Source organism: Salvelinus alpinus, chromosome 2 (assembly GCF_045679555.1).
Source record: "Salvelinus alpinus chromosome 2, SLU_Salpinus.1, whole genome shotgun sequence".
Lineage (NCBI taxonomy): Eukaryota > Metazoa > Chordata > Actinopteri > Salmoniformes > Salmonidae > Salvelinus > Salvelinus alpinus.
In genome coordinates, this window is record NC_092087.1 from 77665083 (window position 1) to 77689093 (window position 24011).

The 24011-nt window shown below is 44.3% G+C and overlaps 1 protein-coding gene across 1 annotated transcript; it reads left to right on the plus strand.

The window, feature by feature from the left end:
- The first annotated feature begins 774 nt into the window (after positions 1 to 774).
- ldlrb (low density lipoprotein receptor b) lies at positions 775 to 23150 on the plus strand. Its single transcript, XM_071389398.1, has 17 exons — positions 775 to 1124; positions 11573 to 11698; positions 11882 to 12004; positions 12669 to 13046; positions 13295 to 13417; positions 13566 to 13688; positions 14046 to 14168; positions 14378 to 14506; positions 14802 to 14973; positions 15094 to 15321; positions 15632 to 15750; positions 16017 to 16156; positions 17468 to 17609; positions 17721 to 17873; positions 18213 to 18557; positions 19286 to 19449; positions 19820 to 23150. The coding sequence occupies exons 1-17, from the start codon at positions 1046 to 1048 to the stop codon at positions 19853 to 19855; spliced, it is 2703 nt and encodes a 900-aa protein (XP_071245499.1). The 5' UTR covers positions 775 to 1045; the 3' UTR covers positions 19856 to 23150.
- The last annotated feature ends 861 nt before the right edge of the window (positions 23151 to 24011 follow it).

Sequence of the window (24011 nt, forward strand, 5' to 3'; positions counted from 1 at the left end):
TGATGTTCAGATGTACCGATCCTGTGCAGGTGTTGTTACACGTGGTCTGCCACTGTGAGGACGATCAGCTGTCCGTCCTATCTCCCTGTAGTGCTGTCTTAGGCATCTCACAGTATGGACATTGCAATGTATTGCCCTGGCCACATCTGCAGTCCTCATGCCTCCCTGCAGCATGCCTAAGGCACGTTCACGCAGATGAGCAGGGACTCTGGGCATCTTTCTTTTGGTGTTTTTTAGAGTCAGTAGAAAGGCCTCTTTAGTGTCCTACGTTTTCATAACTGTGACCTTAATTGCCTACCGTCTGTAAGCTGTTAGTGTCTTAATGACCGTTCCACAGGTGCATGTTCATTAATTGTTTATGGTTCATTGAACAAGCATGAGAAACAGTGTTTAAACCCTTTACAATGAAGATCTGTGAAGTTATTTGGATTTTTACGAATGATCTTTGAAAAACAGGGTCCTGAAAAAGGGACGTTTCTTTTTTTGTTGAGTTTATTTCACTTTTATCTACTTCACTTGCTTTGGCAACATATATTTCCCATGACAATAAAGCCCTTAAATTGAAATTGAAGGTGGGGTCAGGCTAGGCAAGACAGGGAAGCCAGCCCAGCCAGATAATGATAACAGTAACATTGTGGTTGGGTGACTCTCTTTCTCTTACTCTCTGTCTCTGACTGCTGTAGCTCCACCCCTGCGGTGCTGATGTCGAATTTCAAGTATCACACCACTCTGCTGATCCCGCCCACTTGTAGGACCACATAGAAATAGTCAGAAGTGACTCAAAAAATCTAATATTTCTCCCTGGCACTAGTCCTAGACACAGGCGCACAGTAAGTCTTCTCTATATACCCAAACAACAGTCATTCGTTTATCCCAGTTTGTTTTAGCTGTGACTGCAACATCCACAAAGATATAGAAGCATGTCTCAGTTGAGTTGAAATAGTGCTGTTCAGTAGGCTAGCTGTCAAACATTTTGCGTGCCGGGTGGTCGATATTAGACCAAGAAGAAACATTTCGAATTGCGTGGAAGCCCAAAGGAGAAAAGATGCTACCGACTCGTGTGGGAATCACCGGGCTGACGGCATGTTGCCTGGTGTTGCTTTCCCACTGTTTTGCTCCTACAGGTAAGGATGTGAAGTCAATTGTATCATGCAAGATGCTTATGATGCGTATTTTTGGGGCTGACTCCGGCTGAGTGCAGAGCGTGTTTTGCCCTTGGGGGTTCTCTAGTCTAAACGATCTGACATGAAATATTACATCTTTAAATTACTTATAACATGACATAGTTGTCAATTGCCTATATTTCAGTCAGCTTTTTATTTTATGTCTGACATGGAATTGCAAATGCAACCGTGCTGCTCACATAGAATAAATGGCTAAATTTACATTTTCTGAATTAATTTCTATTTTGGTGATTTAATACCAGTCGAATGTTAAATTAAACCAATGTTTATACCCTCGTGTCCTAGGCTGAACGTGTAATAGTGGGTTTAGTGCGCAGGAAAGGGGCATGTTCTTGACATTGACAGTCAAGCGCTAGCTAACAGCTTTTCAAGACATCTTCCCTTTCAAAGCCGATTAAAGATTAACTTAAGCTATCATTTTCGTTGACAATATGTTTATCTATAAAAGTTAAAATGTATCTATTTCGTCCGTATGAACGGAAGCTACGCTCGGGAAGTCGATTGGCTGTTCTTCAAATAGTATGTAGCCGCGAGCCAATCCGAATGAGAAATAGGCTCATCACATCCGGTAGACCTACATGTCAAGGCTGTCTGGTTTTACCTGTGGGCTTGATGTGTTGGAGGAAAAAGACGGTTGTCAACGAGAAAGGGCGCGGCAAAAGGGCGTCTAGCCCAGCATCTATACCGTGTGGCAAGAGGTTATTTATCCCAGCTTCTGTGCCATGTATGGAGGAAATAGAACAACTTCGATTTTTACAGGAATGGTTTTATATTACACCTTTGGATGGCCTATTTTGCAAAATTCTGATTGTTGCAGACCTTCCAGATCACTCATTTTATGCATTTATAGGTTAGATGTAGCTTATGTCAAAATACATTCTCAATTGGCATTTAAAATCATAGCTTTTGTCATCAACAATGAAATGTAATAGGCTTATTAATAGATGCATGTTATTAGGATATGTTTATCACCTCAAGCAAAGTCTGCTTCCTTTAGATGTCTTTATGATAAAAACCCACCAACTTCCTTCACCTTTACTTCTGTGGCAACCCACAGTAGGAACTAAACACACTATCATACGACTCACATGTCCATTAACTTATTTGCTAACATTATTACAATGTATTACATTGTATTGCAATGCATTAACAGCAGTCGAGGCAAATTCCTTATTGGTTTCAGTAGGTAGGCTAAGGGTGAACTTACCGGCCTCTAGGTTAATAGTGTGTTGTGTATTGGTCTAGTTGTGGCTCCATTCTGCCACCCGTTCTACTGTAATCCCTCAATCTTTAAGGTTGCATCACAAATGGCAACATATTTCCTTTAATGTGCACTACTTTTGACCAGAGCCCTATGGGACTATGCCATTTGCGATGCAGACTAGCTCCTGCTTCCAGGGATTTGAAGATTAGAACTTCCATCCAATGTTTATAGTTCAAGGTATACATTAATGTAGTGATTAAATCTGCTGCTGACATGTGCAGAGTGTGTATGTCCATGAGTGTATGTGTGGGGCCCCAACAGTAGGTCAGCTGTTACTGTATGTGTGGGGCCCCAACAGTAGGTCAGCTGTTACTGTATGTGTGGGGCCCCAGCAGTACTGTAGGTCTGCTGTTACTGTATGTGTGGGGCCTTAGCAGTACTGTAGGTCTGCTGTTACTGTATGTGTGGGGCCCCAGCAGTACTGTAGGTCTGCTGTTACTGTATATGTGGGGTCCCAACAGTAGGTCTGCTGTTACTGTATGTGTGGGGCCCCAGCAGTACTGTAGGTCTGCTGTTACTGTATGTGTGGGGCCCCAGCAGTACTGTAGGTCTGCTGTTACTGTATGTGTGGGGCCCCAGCAGTACTGTAGGTCTGCTGTTACTGTATGTGTGGGGCCCCAGCAGTACTGTAGGTCTGCTGTTACTGTATATGTGGGGTCCCAACAGTAGGTCTGCTGTTACTGTATATGTGGGGTCCCAACAGTAGGTCTGCTGTTACTGTATATGTGGGGTCCCAACAGTAGGTCTGCTGTTACTGTATATGTGGGATCCCAACAGTAGGTCTGCTGTTACTGTATATGTGGGGTCCCAACAGTAGGTCTGCTGTTACTGTATATGTGGGGTCCCAACAGTAGGTCTGCTGTTACTGTATATGTGGGATCCCAAGGGGCTGTATTAGTTGACACCATGGAGAATAATGGGAAAATCCCTGTAGAGTTGCATCAGTGGTTCTAGAATAGAATAGATTCTAGAATAATCCCCATATGAATCATGCAGCCCCAAGAGCATCTGATAGGAGAATGTACATCATGCTATGCCTAACACACCAGATCTCTCAATCAGTCACCAGTGGCATGCAAAAACACCCTTAATAACCTCACAATGAAGGTCCAAGTGGAATTGGATGAACTAGTATAAACCAAGTGCAGTTAGATTAACTAGTATAAACCGAATGCAGTTGGATGAATGAGTTTAAACCAAAAATGCCGTTAGCTGAACTAGTTCAGACTGAGTTCTGTTGGTTTAGCGTCTTGACAGACGACCATCAGTGCACGTGTCACCTAGTTCTAAATTAATCTGTGGCTATGGAAAGACCAAGCCCTGACCTTTGGCAAGATTTGTGTATACATACAAACACTTTTCTCGCCGTGGGTGTGTGTTTGTGTGTGCCACTGCCCACGTGCCAAAACAAGCAGCAATGCATAGGCAAACTAACTTAAAGAAACAAGCCTGTCACACACAATGACAAGGGCGTTGATGAGGACTCCAATATTAGCCCCGCCTTTGACCTATATGGACCGTCCTCCTGTTGTCATCCAGTGTAGCCTTTCATACACATCAACTAAAGCTGCAGAGACTGTTGGTTTTCCTGCTAAACAATATAGTCTTTTCAGCTGTAGTTTTACATTGACATTTTAGTCATTTAGCAGACGCTCTTGTCCAGAGTGACTCACAGTTGGATTCATTCATCTTAAGATAGCTAGGTGGGACAACCACCCATCTCAGTCGTAGTAAGTACGTTTTTCCTCAATAAAAGGAGCTATCAGCAAAGTCAGAGCTAGTAAGGGGGAGGAGTCGCGTGCTAGTGTTGTTGGATTACTTAAGATACTGTTTGAAGAGGTAGGGTTTCAGATGTTCTCTGAAGATGGGCAGGACTCTGCTGTCCTAGCTTCAGGGGGAAGATGGTTCCACCATTGGTGTACCAGGACAGAGAAGAGCTTTGACAGGGCTGAGCGGGAGCTGCCCTCCCGTAGGGGTGGGAGGGCCAAGAGACCAGAGGCGGCAGAACGGAGTACTCGGGTTGGGGTGTAGGGTTTGCGCATAGCCTGAAGGTAGGGAGGGGCAGTTCCTCTTGCAGCTACGTAGGAAAGTACCATGGTCTTGTAGTGGATGTGATCTTCGACTGGAAGCCAGTGTGGAGTGTGCGGAGGAGCGGGGTGACATGGGAGAACTTGAGAAGGTTGAACACCAGGCGGGCTGCAGCTTTCCAGTTCAAATATATAAAAGGTTACATGGATGACATTTGGGGCTATTGGAAAGTCTATTGCAGACTAGGGTCTGGTTTTTAGTGAGCATGTTCTTCTCTTCCATCCGTAGCAAAAACACCAACGTTGAATGACCTTACATGGTCAAGTTGTCATCAAGCAGGCAGGCAGTGTTTATTAATAGAACCTGATGAAGATTGGGAGGTGGGGACTCTCTCTATAAAATGTTTCTCTCTCTCTTTCTTTTTCTCTCTCTCTCTTTTTGTCTCCCTCTCTCCCGCTCTCTCTTTCTGTCCCTCTCTAACTTTCTCTCACTTTTTCTCTCTCCTTCACTGTCTCTTTCTATCTCTCTCGCTCTGTCTCTCCTCGCTCATCAGCACGGCTAAATCAAAGTGATTTCTGTTGTATGTTGGCAGCCATATGAAGGTCTATTCAGGTCATAATGTAACTTGGTCATGATGCTAACCTTTGAGGACAGAAGGCGTACATTACAAGAAGTGAGCACTGTCTGTCTGCAAATAGAGCTTCCTCTATTTAACTGTGAGCCGGCAGCAGTGGATAGGCCTTTACAGTAAATTGGCCGCATCCAACAAGCACCTAACTACATTAAGACCCTGTCCGGATGGCAGCTGTGGTCAGCTGTGTGTCTCTGCTAAAGGTGCACGGGTCAGCTGTGTGTCTCTGCTAAAGGTGCACGGGTCAGCTGTGTGTCTCTGCTAAAGGTGCACGGGTCAGCTGTGTGTCTCTGCTAAAGGTGCACGGGTCAGCTGTGTGTCTCTGCTAAAGGTGCACGGGTCAGCTGTGTGTCTCTGCTAAAGGTGCACGGGTCAGCTGTGTGTCTCTGCTAAAGGTGCACGGGTCAGCTGTGTGTCTCTGCTAAAGGTGCACGGGTCAGCTGTGTGTCTCTGCTAAAGGTGCACGGGTCAGCTGTGTGTCTCTGCTAAAGGTGCACGGGTCAGCTGTTTATTCACCAACACCCGCCCGCAATTGCTAATAAGCCATCCACAACCGCCAGATCAAGTGTAAATCTGAGGCCCACACCCAACCCACAAATATAGAACATGCACTATAGGCTACAGTCAAAGACGGCAGAAGATTTTTTGACATCAGTTTGACCAGTTGTAAGGAAAAAGAAAGCTGTGAAAACGATCCAACGTGTTTCTGATCAGATTTCAGTTGGACTTCGATGCACATTTTATGTGGTTCAAATCAAATCTAAGTGTATTTGTCACGTGCGCTGAATACAACAGGTGTAGTAGACCTTACAGTGAAATGCTGAAAACAACAGGTGTAGTAGACCTTACAGTGAAATGCTGAATACAACAGGTGTAGTAGACCTTACAGTGAAATACTGAATACAACAGGTGTAGTAGACCTTACAGTGAAATGCTTACTTACAGGCTCTAACCAATAGTGCAAAAAAGGTATTAGGTGAACAATAGGTAAGTAAAGAAATAAAAAATAACAGTAAAAAGACAGTGAAAAAGAGTAGCGAGGCTATATACAGTAGTGAGGCTTTAACAGTAGCGAGGCTATATACAGTAGCGAGGCTATAACAGTAGCGAGGCTATATACAGTAGTGAGGCTTTAACAGTAGCGAGGCTATATACAGTAGCGAGGCTATAACAGTAGCGAGGCTACATACAGGCACCGGATAGTCGGGCTCATTGAGGTAGTATGTACATGTAGATATGGTTAAAGTGACTATGCATATATGATGAACAGAGTAGCAGTAACGTAAAAGAGGGGTTGGCGGGTGGTGGGTGGCGGGTGGCGGGACACAATGCAGATCGCCCGGTTAGCCAATGTGTGGGAGCACTGGTTGGTCGGGCCAATTGAGGTAGTATGTACATATGTACATGAATGTATAGTTAAAGTGACTGTGCATATATGGTAAACAGAGAGTAGCAGCAGTGTAAAAGAGGGGTGGGGGGGGCACACAATGCAAATAGTCCAGGTAGCCATTTGATTACCTGTTCAGGATTCAAAAAAGGTTGAAATACTATCAGATTGTATGATGAAGACAGCACCTCTACAGACGGTATCTAACTGAGCAATGTATTCTCTCAAGATGCAGAAAGAAATCCTATTTCTCCACTCCTGTTCCCAAGTCCAAATTCAGCCTACATTTGCTTTATAATTTACCTGCAAGAAAGGCTTAGTTCTGCAGGAGTTATTATTAAGGCTCTGTGAGAGGTTATAGAACTACAGTCAGTGTCCAGATCTCAGTTTACATTTAACCCTTCTGAACAGTAGGCTACAGTTCCCTTGACATAGGCCTATTTTAAGTCCCGTCTTGTGACTGTCAAATTTGTATAGTGTCTCACAATCACATAGCAGCACTGCTATCCTCCTCTTTCACTACTTCACCAAATCTTTCCCAAACATTTATTTTCAGGCCTTCCCTTCTCCTTATTTTCAACTCTCCTTTTGCAGCTTTTGTCTTATTGAATGAAATTTCAACCATGTCCTTAACTTTTTCTGCCTGTTTCCCGAAAGCATTTGGCGATTGGCTGTGTAGGCTATTTGGAGGGCAGCTAGGCCCTAAAGCTTAGTCTTCTGCACTAATGCCAGAGAGCCTACAATAATACAATAAGAAGCCCAATGTAGCCTGTTGATAGAAATTGCACTAGAATTATACATTGATGAATATTTTGAAGGTATTGTTTCTCTTTATTTAACCTGCCTGCCACACACATCCGCCAATATTTAATGACCATGAACCTGTCCGCCCCGCGGATATAACTGCTGGGACTGCAGGTTATAAGTCAACCTCCTCATCACTAGTCTCTGCCTCGCTCTGTCTATTTGTCTCTGCCTCGCTCTGTCTATTTGTATCTGCCTCGCTCTGTCTATTTGTCTCTGCCTCGCTCTGTCTATTTGTCTCTGCCTCGCTCTGTCTATTTGTCTCTGCCTCGCTCTGTCTGTCTCTGCCTCGCTCTGTCTATTTGTCTCTGCCTCGCTCTGTCTGTCTCTGCCTCGCTCTGTCTATTTGTCTCTGCCTCGCTCTGTCTATTTGTCTCTGCCTCGCTCTGTCTATTTGTCTCTGCCTCGCTCTGTCTATTTGTCTCTGCCTCGCTCTGTCTATTTGTCTCTGCCTCGCTCTGTCTATTTGTCTCTGCCTCGCTCTGTCTATTTGTCTCTGCCTCGCTCTGTCTATTTGTCTCTGCCTCGCTCTGTCTATTTGTCTCTGCCTCGCTCTGTCTATTTGTCTCTGCCTCGCTCTGTCTATTTGTCTCTGCCTCGCTCTGTCTATTTGTCTCTGCCTCGCTCTGTCTATTTGTCTCTGCCTCGCTCTGTCTATTTGTCTCTGCCTCGCTCTGTCTATTTGTCTCTGCCTCGCTCTGTCTATTTGTCTCTGCCTCGCTCTGTCTATTTGTCTCTGCCTCGCTCTGTCTACTTGTCTCTGCCTCGCTCTGTCTACTTGTCTCTGCCTCGCTCTGTCTACTTGTCTCTGCCTCGCTCTGTCTGTCTCTGCCTCGCTCTGTCTATTTGTCTCTGCCTCGCTCTGTCTATTTGTCTCTGCCTCGCTCTGTCTATTTGTCTCTGCCTCGCTCTGTCTGTCTCTGCCTCGCTCTGTCTATTTTTCTCTGCCTCTCCTCCCCCGTGGGTCAAATTGTGTGGGGATGGCGTCAGGCATAGGAAGGAGAATGCGAATCAGGTGACTTGCCGGTAATTCCATTTGCAAGACAGACATGCGGGCGGGCGGGTGGGCGGGCGGACAGGCAGGCAGGCAGGCAGGCAGGCAGGCATGCGGGCGGGCAGGCAGGCAGGCAGGCAGGCAGGCAGGCAGAGAGACACCTAAGAATGTGCTGATTGGTGAATAAGGAAGGTTGCTTAATGGCTTTTTGGTTCTTAGAATCTGAGATCATTGTGCAATAGTTTACAGGCTGCATGCAGAGCTAGTTTGAATGTAATTTGTTGTAACTAATGGAAAGTACCCTGCTGGTAGAACTGTGTAGATTTGTTAAAGTAACGTTCCACTCGAAATACAACAGGATTTTCCCCACTCACTTTGTCTGAAGTCGATTCCCCAAGACAATTCTTTTCTGGAGTAATTGTGAAGAAAACCAATGCAATACAACTATTATCCCTCAAGGAAACGCGACAGAGAAATCACCCCATATTTGTTATCTTGATTTAGTTTAGTCACAACCTCAAAGACAAATAAAATGCCCATATGGTGACTCACTGTACATACAGTAACCGTACAGACAGTAGGTGGACTGCATTAAGTGGGCCCATAAGGAAGTTAAGTAGACAGGAACCAAACTTCTATTTTATCATTGTTTAATAATAATTAACTGTAACCTGAACAGTGTACCACAAACAAACTTCCTCCGTCTTCTGTGCTTGGTTACTACGCCAAGTGCATGGCTTAGTTATCGATCAATGACATGCACGACACGCACACAAATACACTCTGACGTCACGACACACCCACACTGGGAGAGAGGGGTATGTATTGCTATGGCGTGGCCCAACCTTTCCAGCCAGATGGTTTTGGGTTCAAACGTAAGCTAAACTTGCCCTCTGTCGTTGATAACGTCTCACATCCAAAGCAAGTCAATGGAAAGAAGTTTCCATTCACACTGGCTGGGCTTTTTAAAAAGATAAATGACTTACAACATCCTGGGAAAATAACTCTCACCCACTGCATTTCAATTAGAGACCAAGTTGAATACAGTACAATTCCTCTATTACCCAATGTTTATCTAATCGTATAGGCTACAAAGAGAGAGTGCAGTACAGTATGCTTGGGAATGGAGATTTGTGACCCAGAGAGAGAATGGTAGACATAGTTGTGACGTACAGTCTAACATACTGTACACACAGATGCCTGTTGAGAGAGTACAGTGGGCTATGCTGCTGGAGGTTGAGCGTCTTGTGACCTAGAGAGAGAATGGTAGAGAGAACACAGTATGCAGCTTGAGATGCTTGTACATTTGTAGATGATGGGACAGAAGATTAGCAGGAGAGAAAATTAAAACACAGACAGAGAAATAGGGGAAAGATGAGAGGAGAGAGACAGACAGACAGAGAGAGAGAAAGGGGGAGGGAAGACAGAGAGGATCATGGAAAGAGAGAGAGGCAGAGTGCGTGTCGGGGCCAAGTAACGTCTCCGTTTTCACTTGAGCGACTGTATAAGTCTCAGGGCGAGCTAACAGTTGGCCGGCCTCGTAAATGTATCACTACTCTCTCCAAGAACAGCTGGAATAGGATGGGGGGAAACTATTCCTGGAACCTCCACATCTGGTGTGTGTGTGTGTGTGTGTGTGTGTGTGTGTGTGTGTGTGTGTGTGTGTGTGTGTGTGTGTTTGTTGGGTTCACTGGAAACACAGACACAGTCCTGGCGGTTACAGTGCCTGGGTATCATCATGGTTCAGCAGGGTTCAACAGTCGTTTTTTCCCATGAAAAGCCCTAATTGATCAAGTCAGGCCAACATTTCTCAATACAAGATCGTCTTATGATATTATAGTCCCACATCTCTACAGGAAGGTGTGAGCATTGGTGACGTCACATGCCAATAGATGGCGCAAGCACCCTCTATCTTCTGAATCTACTTCACTAACTCTCTGTGTAGCAACCGACTTTACGACTTGAGTCATGCCTGTGTAGCCGCGGTTACTATTACAAGTGTCAACATCCGACAGCTTGAGTTCAGAAAATTCCTGGTGTTGTGACCGGTTGTGCCCCACCTCCCCCTGTTGCTCTCACTAGTGCTCTTGTTATGAGTATCTTGAGGAATGTCCCTCGAGGGCCAATCAGCAGCTGGTGGTGTGATTATGACTCCTCCCCCCTTCCATTGTCTTAAAGAGACAGCCTTGGGCTCTGACTCATACTCTGTTGCCTCAGGCACAGTGGAGGGAGAGACTGACTTAGTGACCGAGACCTTGCAGAATATTGAAGGCTCCATGCTAGCTCTACCTGATGGCTCTCACTTCCTTGTTGAAGACATCTTCACTTTGATTGGTCAGATGAGTTCAACGAGGTTGTGACCTCAGCAACCCAAAATAAACTGGGCCGTTTTGAGGTTAAATCTCGTTTCACTGTTGAATAGACTAGTCAAACAGTTACGTGGTATTCATTCATAGGCCTACTGGCAGAAACTAGAAGTGAGAAAAACATGTATTTCCTTGCTCAAGTCTGTACAGTAGGTCTATAAGTTGTTTAACTTTCCCTTACCGGATGCTTTATATATGGGCCAATGGTGTGTGCGTGTGAGTTGACACTTGTGTGTGTTCTGTTTGGGCAACATCTTGTCCTGCACTAATTTCCTTCATTTGAAAGTTTACATGAGAAACGCACAAACAGTAGTTGCCAAGCAAGTCTTGAGTGCATAACAAAATGGCCGTCAAGTTCTCACTGTCTGCTGAAAGACCATGAGATACAGTAGCTCCAGTGTGTGAACGATAAGCGATAAGTCTCTCCCATGGGAAACACCTTCACTTTCTGTTTAGAAATGCTCCATATTGTAGTCTTTTTACGTCATATCCTGTTCCTTTATCTTTGGACTCTCACTACTGTAGCTCTTATCACACATAATTGCTGGTCCCATAGGGGCACTACAAAACATTGTAGAGAATGTGTTCTTCTCACCAACAACAAGATATAATCCCAATCTTAATGGCCGCCAGATGAACATGAACTAACCGAGGGAAGTTACTTAGTTAAATGTTAGTTAACATCCGTCACTACTACAGACCTTTTCTATCCTCTGCGTGAGCCTAATGTAATGTGGTACTAGTGTCACATGACAGAAAATATGTATAATGAATTATTACCCTATATTGTAAAAACTCACTGAGTCAGTATCAAATACACTCTGTTAAAATGTCTACCTTGTATATTATATTTGTACTACCTTGTGTCCTGTTTGTCAATCATTTACAGTTATCCTGGGTTTTTCTTCCCCTAGATGCTGCGTATACATGTGGGACAAGTCAGTTCAGGTGTGGCAACGGGAAATGTATCACCAGCCGGTGGGTGTGTGACGGAGGTGATGACTGTGGTGACGGAACTGACGAGCTGCCAGCCGCCTGTGGTGAGTAACTGACTCTTCCTCCTCTTTTACTCTTCTTCTCTCTCCTCTTTCTTTTCATACTCTCCTTCCTCTGTTCTTCTCCTCCTCCTCTCGTCGTCCTCCTCCTCCTCTTCAGATAAGATATAGCTGCTAAGATGTGTCACACAGACTCTAATGTCTCTATCTGTCTCTCTGTGTCTCCAGAGGCTAAGACCTGCCTGCCCACTGAGTTCAGCTGTGGAGGCCCACTGAACAAGTGTATCTCCGGAACGTGGCACTGTGATGGCAAAGATGACTGTGACAATGGAGCTGATGAGAAGAGCTGTGGTAAGATAACAGTACGGATGTAGGATCTTAATTTGATCACTCTGTTGCAGGAGAACTTTCCTGCAATGCAGGACATCTAACATTTGTAGTGTATTTGAAGTTTAAGAAGGCTTATGAAGTACTTCACTTTGACATTTGACTCGATTTTTCCTTACGAAAAATGTATCAACCTCTACAGAAATGTCCATTAATTATAATCCACGTAATAATTCACATTTCCTGTTGCTGCAGGATTATTTTCCATCTGAAGCAAACTGTCTCAAATTAAAATCCTACATATTTGCATTCACTAGTCTAGTCCAATAGTGTATATGCTGTAGCCAACTCTTCTATCGTCGTCATGCCTGATAGACTGTAGTCATCACCATACTGAGGACAAACTGTTCTGTTCATCTCTGATTACCTCTTTAGTTAGTGCATGATGATGTGTTAAGACTTCAGTTTTTAATCACTAACTGGTACTATCACCACATGACTATGGTCCTTGTGTCTACTCTTTGCCCATTGAACCCTTAGACAAAAACCTCTCGTTCTTTTAGTGACAATAATATTATTTATAGATATAATAACATCCTAAAGACACGAGTACAAATACTGTATCACCCAGTCCCAAACCTTCCATATTCCTAACCCTTCATCCCTCCATCCCCCTTCCTCCCTCCAGCCGCAAAGAACTGCACGGACGACGAGTTCCGCTGTGCCAACGGTCAGTGCATCGCCGTCTCCTTCGTGTGCGACAAGGACAACGACTGTTCCGATGGTTCTGACGAGACTTCCTGTCCCGCCGTCACCTGCGGTCCCAACGCCTTCCAGTGTAACAACACTGTGTGTGTACCGCGTCTCTGGGCCTGCGACGGCGACGCCGATTGTGCCGACGGTTCAGACGAGTGGCCCCAGAACTGTGGCGGGAGGGACACCAAACCGACAACAAAGCCCTGTGGGCCACATGAATTCCACTGTGGGAGTGGGGAGTGTATCCATAGGAGTTGGAGCTGCGATGGAGGCAAGGACTGTCAGGATAATTCAGATGAAACCAACTGCAGTGAGTGGAAGGTTTTTTGACAATATTCTACTCTGCTTCTGTCCTTTCTCTCTGAAACATTTTTTTTCTCCCAAAGACAGAAATATGCTTATTTAGTTAAGTGTTTACAAAAACAAATGTTCACCTTCCAAGATATACTGTATGAACAGATACTAAACTAAGGGACTCTTAAGAGAAAATCCCAATCGCTCTTTTTCTGTCCATCTGTCTTGTTGTATTGTTTATCTAACCTCTCTCTCTCTCGGTAGGTCGGCCCACTTGCCAGCCAGATGAGTTTCAGTGTAACGATGGCTCCTGTGTCCATGGTAGCCGTCAGTGTGACCACCAGTTTGACTGCAAGGATCTGAGCGATGAGATGGACTGCAAGAGCGGTGAGGCTCAGCCCTAATGGACACACACACACACACACACACACACACACACACACACACACACACACACACACACACACACACACACTCTCCCTATAGCTGTACTATATGTCTAATAATATTCTCCTCTTTCTTATTCTCCCCCCAGTGGATGTGTGTGAGGGCCCGAATAACTTCAGGTGTAAGAGTGGGGAGTGCGTCACCGTGGACAAGGTGTGCAACGGGCAGAAAGACTGCCGAGACATGTCCGACGAACCTATCAGGGAGTGTGGTGAGTTGGAACCGTAGACATATTCTGCGTCCCAAATGGCACCCTAATCCCTGTTTCGGCCACTACTTTTGACCCTGGGCCCATAGGGAACTCCCTTTACACCCACATACCATTCAGTGGAAAACAGAGGAAAGAGACCACATCCCAGCTAGGAAAATATGATGGAGACAGCTAGCCAAGTGGTTCAGGCCAGTCTGGTCTGGCCAAACTAGTTAGTGGTTGTAAAGAGTGAGGTGACTGGTTTAGTCTTGCCTAAGGAAAAAGGCTGTCATCATGGACATTGAGGATGATGGTTGTTTCTTATAGATTTCTAGTTAGATATATTTCTTTTAACTGATTTCCGGTCTGATTCTGCAGGCAACAACGAGTGTTTGACCAATAACGGCGGTTGCTCTCACATCTGTACCGACCTGAAGATTGGCTTCAATTGCTCCTGTCCTGCTGGGTACAGTCTGGGGAAGGACAACAGGAAATGTGAAGGTGTGCGGAAATAAACATTTATATGACACTTTTCTAAGACTCTGAACTCAGCACAGAAGATTGTAATGACTGAGCTCTAAGTCACTATAGTGACAAGTCCTGCGATCTTATCTGGCACATTGGATTTGGATCAAATCATACTATGAATTGCCACAACTGACCCTTGACCCTATCTTCTGACCTCTAACCCTGTTTTCCTCCTCCTGTAGACATTGATGAGTGTGCTGACCCAGACACCTGTACCCAGATCTGTGTGAACATCCTGGGAAGTTACAAGTGTGATTGTGAGGAGGGCTACGAACTGGACCCCAAGACCAAGACCTGCAAGGCTGCCACAGGTACGTGTGAGATGGAGGGAAACACTAGCTAAGCTACATTCCGACAGCCACCCCAGCATACCACTTAGAATGGATGCTTGATCGATTACTTGCTAGTGTGGATATATGAACAGAGCCTTGGGAGGAATTCTGATGTAGTCTGAACAAATCAAAGCAAAGAAGAGGTTTAGGTAGTTTCTCTGAGGCCTCATTATTAAACGACAACTTTCTAAATGTGATGTAAATATAGTTAAGTAAAGTGGCAGACTTGAGGTCGAAATCTAAAACTTTCTAAATATAATGGTATGTCTTCCAGGTACTGTCCCCTACCTGTTGTTCACCAACCGCCACGAGGTGAGGAAGATGACTGTGGACCGTAGAGAGTACGTCCCTCTCATCCCCAGACTGAAGAACGTGGTGGCCCTGGACATGGACATGCCAGGACACAAGATCTTCTGGTCTGACCTGTACCACAGGAAGATCTACAGGTGAGGACATACTGGGGGAAGGGGAGTGTGTGTGTTTGTGTATATATATATATCTGCAAACAGACAATATACAGTATTTGTTCGTTAACAAACATCTATTTTGTCCCGCTCCTTCCCCAGCGCCGACATGAACTTGGCAGGGGACTCCTCCCACCACAACGTGGTGATTGACAGCCAGATGGAGGCGCCGGAGTGTCTGGCCGTCGACTGGATTCACGGTCACATCTATTGGACGGACAGCGTGCTCCAGACCATCTCCGTGGCAACCACGGACGGAACACGGCGAAAGACACTGATCAGCGAAGGACTGGAGAAACCAAGAAGCATCGTGGTGGACCCAGCCAATAAGTAAGAAACTTTGGTTTTGATTGATTTTATTAACCTTGTTTGGGTCATAGGCTATTGATCTGAATTCATTAGTATCATGCTCAATAGGGCGTTGACTGCCATGAAAACCAAATAGATAAATCTTCGACAGGATGCTTTTGTTGTCGAACATATTGGAATAATTGAATGAGTGAGGATCTCTTTCGCAACAAGAAACATGGCAGAAGCTCAACGTGTCAGTGTGTGTGTGATTTTCTCTAAAGACCTCCAGACGTTGTGCTGAAGTGTGTTCGAGGTAGGAGTTTTGACTGACGGTACTGTCTGTTTCCAGCTTCATGTACTGGACTGACTGGGGCAACGAGGCCAAGATCGAGAAGAGTGGGCTGAACGGTGCCGACCGCGTCGCCTTGGTAACGGACAACATCATGTGGCCCAACGGCATCACGCTTGGTAAGAAGAGTCCACTGATTGGACACTGCAATATAGTGATGTGTGATTGGACACATTGGTGTTTGCTGTCTCACATGATTCTTATACTCGTATACAGAACAGTTGAGATTTTGTGTTGTGTTATTGTTGGAAGTTCTATCATACTGTAGGTGTACATTATTTAAATGCATTCAAATAATCTGCCTCGTTATCATGCGTGGAGGCATTGTTTATAAGTTAATGATTATACAGTTGTATTTCTCTAACGCTCTGTGCCTCTCGAACAGACATGGTTAACCAGCGTCTGTACTGGGTGGACTCTAAGATGCACACCCTCTCCAGCATCGGCGTAAACGGAGAAGGACGACACACACTCATCTACAACGAGGACAAGCTGGCTCACCCCCTCTCTGTCGCCGTCTTCGAGGTAAATGGTGATAGAATGTTAAGGTCTCCCTAACTGGAGTTCCATCTGGAGTATAGTTATGGACAGGTCCTAGAGGAACTGTAGGACGGGAAAGGGAGACTTAACTGAACCAGTAGAGTCCAGTCCATGAGGGCAATGGTTACAATCCAACCTCAGAACCTCCTCTAGGTCCCTGGGTCGAGCACCATGGTCTTCCCCCTCTACCCTGGCTGTGGCCCCAGAACCTCCTCTAGGTCCCTGGGTCGAGCACCACGGTCTTCCCCCTCTACCCTGGCTGTGGCCCCAGAACCACCTCTAGGTCCCTGGGTCGAGCACCATGGTCTTCCCCCTCTACCCTGGCTGTGGCCCCAGAACCACCTCTAGGTCCCTGGGTCGAGCACCATGGTCTCCCCCCTCCAGCCCACACCAACCTGGCTGTGGTAGCTTTAATTAAAGGGGATTTCCAGGTTCAGAGTCTTATACACCAGCCTGGTTAATGAGTTCAGCCATGCAGCTAGCCAGCTTTAGCTGTATTACAGAAATCCATCCATGTAGCTGCTGAATGGAGACCAAACTGATCTTACAGTATCCAGGCCATAGGAGGTTAATAAGCCCCATATCTGAAACTGTTGGTTTCCCCCATTTAAATTAGGACAGATACATGAAGTCTTTGTTTGTGGATGGATTTGTAAGTACGCTATGTACTGACTATGATATGCACTGACTATGTACAGTTGGTTAACTTTGTAAGTACTGTATGTACTAACTATGGACTGTTGGTTAACTTTAAGTACTGTATGGACTGTTGGTTAACTTTGTAAGTACTGTATGTATGTACTAACTATGGACAGTTGGTTAACTTTAAGTACTGTATGTACTGACTATGGACAGTTGGTTAACTTTAAGTACTGTATGTACTGACTATGGACTGTTGGTTAACTTTGTAAGTACTGTATGGACTGTTGGTTAACTTTGTAAGTACTGTATGTATGTATTGACTATGGACAGTTGGTTAACTTTAAGTACTGTATGTACTGACTATGTACAGTTGTTTAACTTTAAGTACTGTATGTACTGACTATGGACAGTTGGTTAACTTTGTAAGTACTGTATGTATGTATTGACTATGGACTGTTGGTTAACTTTAAGTACTGTATGTACTGACTATGTACAGTTGTTTAACTTTAAGTACTGTATGTACTGACTATGGACAGTTGGTTAACTTTGTAAGTACTCTATGTATGTATTGACTATGGACTGTTGGTTAACTTTGGGTAACCTAGTTTTTCTTCCTGTCTCTCTTTTTTCTGGTTTCTCTCATTTGTTTCACAGGAGAAAGTATTCTGGACCGACATGGGCGACAGAGCGGTCATGAGCGCCAACCGCCTGACAGGAAATGACATCACTGTACTGGCGGAAGACCTGATGCAGCCAGAGGACATCATTGTATACCACAACCTCAGGCAGCCCATCGGTATGGCAACGCACACTTTTTAAAAACATAACAAATCTCATATGAATAACTGTAATTAACTTTAAAAGCTGAATCAGGTGGTCTAACACTCACTCTCTCTCTCTCTTATAGGAAAGAACTGGTGCACAGAGAAAACCTTTGTGAATGGAGGTTGTGAGTTCCTATGTCTGCCTGCTCCCCAGATCAACCAACACTCCCCCAAATACACCTGTGCCTGTCCTGATCACATGACCCTCGGCCTGGACATGAGGAAGTGTGTGGCAGGTATGTGTTTTCCTCTGTCGAACCCTATGGAACTTTAGAGAAGAAGGGTGCAACTCTTGCACTGTAGACCCCTTTCCTGCAGTTAAATGATCAGATCGCCCACCTCATGGGTGGAATGTTATTCATATTTTCATTATTAATCATCATTAAAATCCGTTTAAGACCAAATATTTTGTAGTTAAAAGCTAGTTCAAAAGCCAATGGATGTCAAAGTGTTAGTGTTTATCCTCATACTCACTGTTCATGGTCATTGAACCTTTTCTCAAACTAACTGACACGTTCTTGTGTGTCTAAGCTTTAACCTTCGGTGACCTTTACCCCCGTCTCTTATCTCAACAGCTCCAACAACTACCGCTCCCCCCACCACTCCCAAAACTGCAGCCCCCATCCCTACCAGGGCCCCAACCAAACAGCCAGCTGGTCCCACTTCAACTACCGCTCCCCCCACCACTCCCAAAACTGCAGCCCCCATCCCTACCAGGGCCCCAACCAAACAGCCAGCTGGTCCCACTTCAACTACAACTACCTCCTCTGCCCGCCGGGCCCAGCCTCAGGACCCTGAAAGGTCCTCGACCACTCACAGTCCACAGGAAACTGCGGTCACAGGTCAAAGTGGCTATGTTGCCATGCCCAAAGTAGCTGAGGCATCACACCATACTGTGCTCTACATTGTCTTACCTATCAGTGAGTATTTTACCTTGTAGTATCAGCATAATGTCTAGTGCACTGATAAATATAGTAGTACTGTAGTAACCTACTCTCTGTTTATGTGTTGACTTACGTGTTGATATACACTGAGTGTACAAAACATTAGGAACACCTGCTCTTTCCATGAGACTGACCAGGTGAAAGCTATGATCCATTATTTATGTTACGTGTTAAATCCACTTCAATCAGTGTAGATGAAGGGGAGGAGACAAGCCTTGAGACATTTGAGATATGGATTGTGTACGTGTGCCATTCAGAGGGTGAATGGGCAAGACAAAAGATTTAAGTGCCTTTGAACGGGGTATGGTAGTAGGTGCCAGGTGCACCGGTTTGAGTGTGTCAAAACTGCAACGTGGCTGGGTTTTTGACTCTCAACCGTTTCCTGTGTGTATCAAGAATGGTCCACCACCCACAGGACATCCAGCCAACTTGACACAACTGTGGGAAGCATTAGAGTCAACATGGGCCAGCCTCCCTGTGGAACGCTTTCGACACCTTGTAGGGTCAATGCCCTGACGAATTGAGGCTGTTCTGAGGGCAAAAGGGGGTGTAACTCAATATTAGGAAGGTGTTTCTAATGTTTTGTACACTCAGTAAAACACTTATCATTGTAAAGTTAAACTGGCTTTACCTACCATACTTTATCAACAACAACAATTACAACAACAAGAACTGACCTTTGACCCCCTATCTCCTCTCTCCAGTGATGATGTGCCTGGTGCTGTTTGGTGCAGTGTTGCTATGGAGACACTGGAGGCTGAAGAACACCAACACCATCCACTTTGACAACCCCGTGTACCAGAAGACCACAGAGGACGAGTTGCACATCTGTAGAAACCACAGCCAGGACGGATACACCTACCCACAGGTACTGTCACTGTCACCTAGCAACCCACCAAGCAACCCAGTCACTGTCATATTACTTATGTAGACTACACGTGTCACCAGGGTTAGAGTTCATTCCATTTAAATTCTCATACTGTGTTAAGATCAATTCCATTTCGATTAAGTAAAATAATGGGATGATTTGCCCATCGTTTTCCTATGTGGAGTTGCAATCCACTTAATTTCCTGAACTGAGTTTAAATGGAATTGACCCCAATCCTGCAGGTGTTCTGCAGTGGCTAACAGATAGCATGTGACCGTTGATTATGGTATAGCCTATGAAATACTGCATGTAGCGGTTTTCAGTGTTGTGTGACTTTGTGTTTATCGTTATTTTCTGTCTCCCTTCACAGAGACAGATGGTGAGCCTGGAAGAAGACCTGGCATGACTAGTAGAAGAAGAAGAAGAAGTGGATATGAAGAATTGTATTTAAAGAGAGAGATTTTTGTTTGAAAAAGTGACAAACAAAAAACGAGGAAGGTCATTTTAACCCTAATGCTACTGAAACGTCCTTTCCAATCCTATGATGATGACCTCATCTCGATGACCTAAGTTCCTGGCTTCCTGTTCCGAAGATTCCGACCTCAACACTGTGCTGCCATCCAAGACGAAGAAGAAGGGAAAAAATAAACTCAAAAGAAGAACAACTTGGTTGCCGTGGAAACCACCCCCCCAAAAAAGGAATGGAAGAAGAAGAAACATACAAACGGAATCAGACAAAAAATGACTTGGTAGCGTTGTGGTCTCGAACACAACCCTGAGGAGAAAAAAACATCTGGAAGCCATTTTGCCAAACATTGGAAGGACTTGAAAATGAAAGACACAGTAAATGCACAGTTGGACTGTAGTCGTCCGTTCTTTCATAATGTAAGAGCTCTTACCTAGGTGACCTGGTCCCAAATGTATGTATTTTCGGCTAACTCCTCGTCAGAGAGAAGAATAATTGTCTAGGCACATAATGTACAGATTTGCTACCAGGCTAGGTCCTGGACCTTGGCTCTTTGACACATGGAAGTTCAAAATGACAACCATCTAACACAGCTTCAACTTTGTTTGTTTTTGTTACATATCACTTAGCAGCTCTTTTGTAAATGAGTGTACATTTGGCTACTTACTGTAAAATAGGCAAACTTTTGTTCTAATGTTGCATAAGATTGTGCATAGCACTGTACAGAAGACGTCCTACACTTGCAACCCATTTTATTCTTGAGTTCAGTTTGATCCCACTTCCCTTGTCAGCCTGACAAAAGCACTAGAAAACACAATTAGCACGATATGAAGAATGTGTTAAAGATTGTGAGTTTAAAACAGGCTGCAGTCAAGAAGCTGTCTTGTCAAAAACTGTCAAAAACAGTACCTAGTTTGTATGTTTATGGTATACTTAACAATGGACATTGAGACCTCTGGATGGCCTTACCATCTGACATTGACACATGCACGTGCCTAGTCACTTAGCACCAAACATCACCACATCTTAAAGTGGAGACTTTCCCAGGGGGGACATTGAACTATGGTGTGACACTACGCTGAGCTGAAACGTGTGCGTTGTCGGCCCTAATCAGAGCTGAAACGTGTGAGTTGTCGGCCCTAATCAGAGCTGAAACGTGTGAGTTGTCGGCACTACTCTGAGCTGAAACGTGTGAGTTGTCGGCACTACTCTGAGCTGAAACGTGTGAGTTGTCGGCACTACTCTGAGCTGAAACGTGTGAGTTGTCGGCCCTAATCAGAGCTGAAACGTGTGAGTTGTCGGCACTACTCTGAGCTGAAACGTGTGAGTTGTCGGCCCTAATCAGAGCTGAAACTTGTGAGTTGTCGGCACTGCTCAGAGCTGAAACATGAGTTCACAGCACTACTCAAAGCTGAAACATGTGAGCTGTCATTGGTCTCTTTACATATTTGTGCCTTTGCCATCATCAATGCAAGCATTTCTATACTCACTCCAGCAATGTGTGTAATGTCTAGTGACGTACATGTTCTTACGGTATGTGGTATACAGTGTTTAGAAGAACCCAAATGCCTTATGACCTCCTTTCACTATAGTCAACTATAGCTGACATGATGGTTCTCTTGCCTTTGCACGTGCAGCAGACATCCTGTCTCTTGGTAAATATGATCTTATAGCCCCTGTCAACTGTTGCCTTACACAAGTTTGTGAGTTGAGTTGTTGCCTTCTATCTGGTTATGGCTTTACACTCCTTGTGCATTTTCGATATATTCCAATTTGTGCATCAGCAAGTTACATCCAAATCGATGAGCATTGTTTGTTTTGTGGACAATTTTAAAGATAGCTGAATGCCTATAGCTGAAGGCTATGAATGCTACTTGAAGGCCAGCAGCTGAAGGCTAGTTGAAGGCCAGCAGCTGAAGGCTAGTTGAAGGCCAGCAGCTGAAGGCTAGTTGAAGGCCAGCAGCTGAATGCTAGTTGAAGGCCAGCAGCTGAATGCTAGTTGAAGGCCAGCAGCTGAATGCTAGTTGAAGGCCAGCAGCTGAATGCTAGTTGAAGGCCAGCAGCTGAATGCTAGTTGAAGGCCAGCAGCTGAATGCTAGTTGAAGGCCAGCAGCTGAATGCTAGTTGAAGGCCAGCAGCTGAATGCTAGTTGAAGGCCAGCAGCTGAATGCTAGTTGAAGGCCAGCAGTTGAATGCTATTTGACGGCCAGTAGTTGAAGGCACTGGTTTTTGTCTGTATGCTGCTCACTGTTCTAAAGAGTTACGCCATGAAGAAAACACCCTCCGTTTGATTTTTTTATTGAGGTGGAAAGCTGACATGGTGAATGATGGTGAATGACATCCTGGTATGACATGACAATACTAATTATTATTTTTGAGAATATGTATATAGTTTCTATGTTTCTGTAAATACTACATCCTCAGTTCGCTGTGGTATCACCCTGTTCATTTTGTACATTTTAAAACGTGAAAAATGTTGTACATATTACAGATTTGTTTTATTTATTTATATATATATATATATACATATATAAATATCTTGATTGGATGTTTTCTTTTCCCAAGCTCTTGTGTCTACTGTGAATGGTTACACAGTTGTTAATATTGTCCCATCATCATAACCAATCAACCAATGTTCATTATCCATTGAATCATTATCTTGGTTGTGTGAATGGTTACAGTTGTTAATATTGTCCCATCATCATAACCAACCAACCAATGTTCATTATCTTGATTCATTATCCATTGAATCATTATCTTGGTTGTGTGAATGGTTACACAGTTGTTAATATTGTCCCATCATCATAACCAACCAACCAATGTTCATTATCTTGATTCATTATCCATTGAATCATTATCTTGGTTGTGTGAATGACACTGCTGGGTCTGAACAACAGTGTAAAGTTCAGATCCATATATCTATGGTTCTGGTGAAGTTAATGTTTGTTCTGTTATAAGGTTATGTTTTCATTCAAAGCTGATGGAAGATTTGACATTTTATAGACTAAATTGCCCCTGTTGTGCAGTGGTTATGGTGTGTAAAGCACAATGTTGTGTATCACCCTAAGATGTACGAGTCCACAGGACAGAGCACCAACTGCAGCTTGCCTGTTACATGCAAATTGTTCTTCTTGTTGATTCTTAATTTTCCTGTTCAGAGAATCCAATCTCAGTGACCATTGTTTTGTTTGTGTTTGTGATTATTTTGTTAAATAAAATAAAAATAATGATCAAGGTTTATCTGTCACGTCTCTTTCATCCCACTGCACAGATAGTCTTCCTTGTATGGCTGTGTCATCGTTAGAACAAAAAAAATACAGAACTTGTACTTAACGTTCTAGCCACTGAACATACTGTATTACTCAACCCGTTCCTGATAACGGTGGGAAGTTTCAGTTTTACCGTTTTTTCGGGACGAAGGCCTAAGCTACAACTTATTTTTGTTCTCAGTCAGTTGTTAATGTTTCCTAAAGTAGTTTTTTTATGCGCAGTATTGTATTCAGTCTCTCACTGACATCTCCTTCCCGTCAGTGTGTGTGTTTTACAAAGCCTTTTACCACCAGTGTAAGTGCAGCTTTTGTTATCACGTGTCAAGGTGAAGATACAGCAAGGTATAAAATAAATAGAGCCGGCACACTCAAACTCCACCACGCACCTGTATTCATAAACAAACAATGTTTCATCAGGACCTGATGAAGATCCTTGCAGGAACTAAACGTTGTGGTTAGAGCGTTGGGCCAGTAACCGAAAGGTTTCTGGATCGGATCCCCGAGCTAACGAGGTAAACATCTGTCGTTCTGCCCCCGAACAAACAACTGAACGTTGTTCCCCGATTGGCCGTCATTGTAAATAAGAATTTGTTCTTAACTGACTTACCTAGTTAAATAAAGGTTAATAAATAAATAGGTGAAGCTTCTGAGTGTGCCGGTTCTGTTTTCAGCCCTGCACCCAACCTATTTATTTATTAACATTTACTTAACTAGGAAAGTCCGTTAAGAAAAAATTCTTACTGATGAAACATGTCAGTTTGATCACACTTGACTACTAATAAGGAATGCAATGTGCAGGCTGTGTGTTCTAAGCTAATTTAAACATG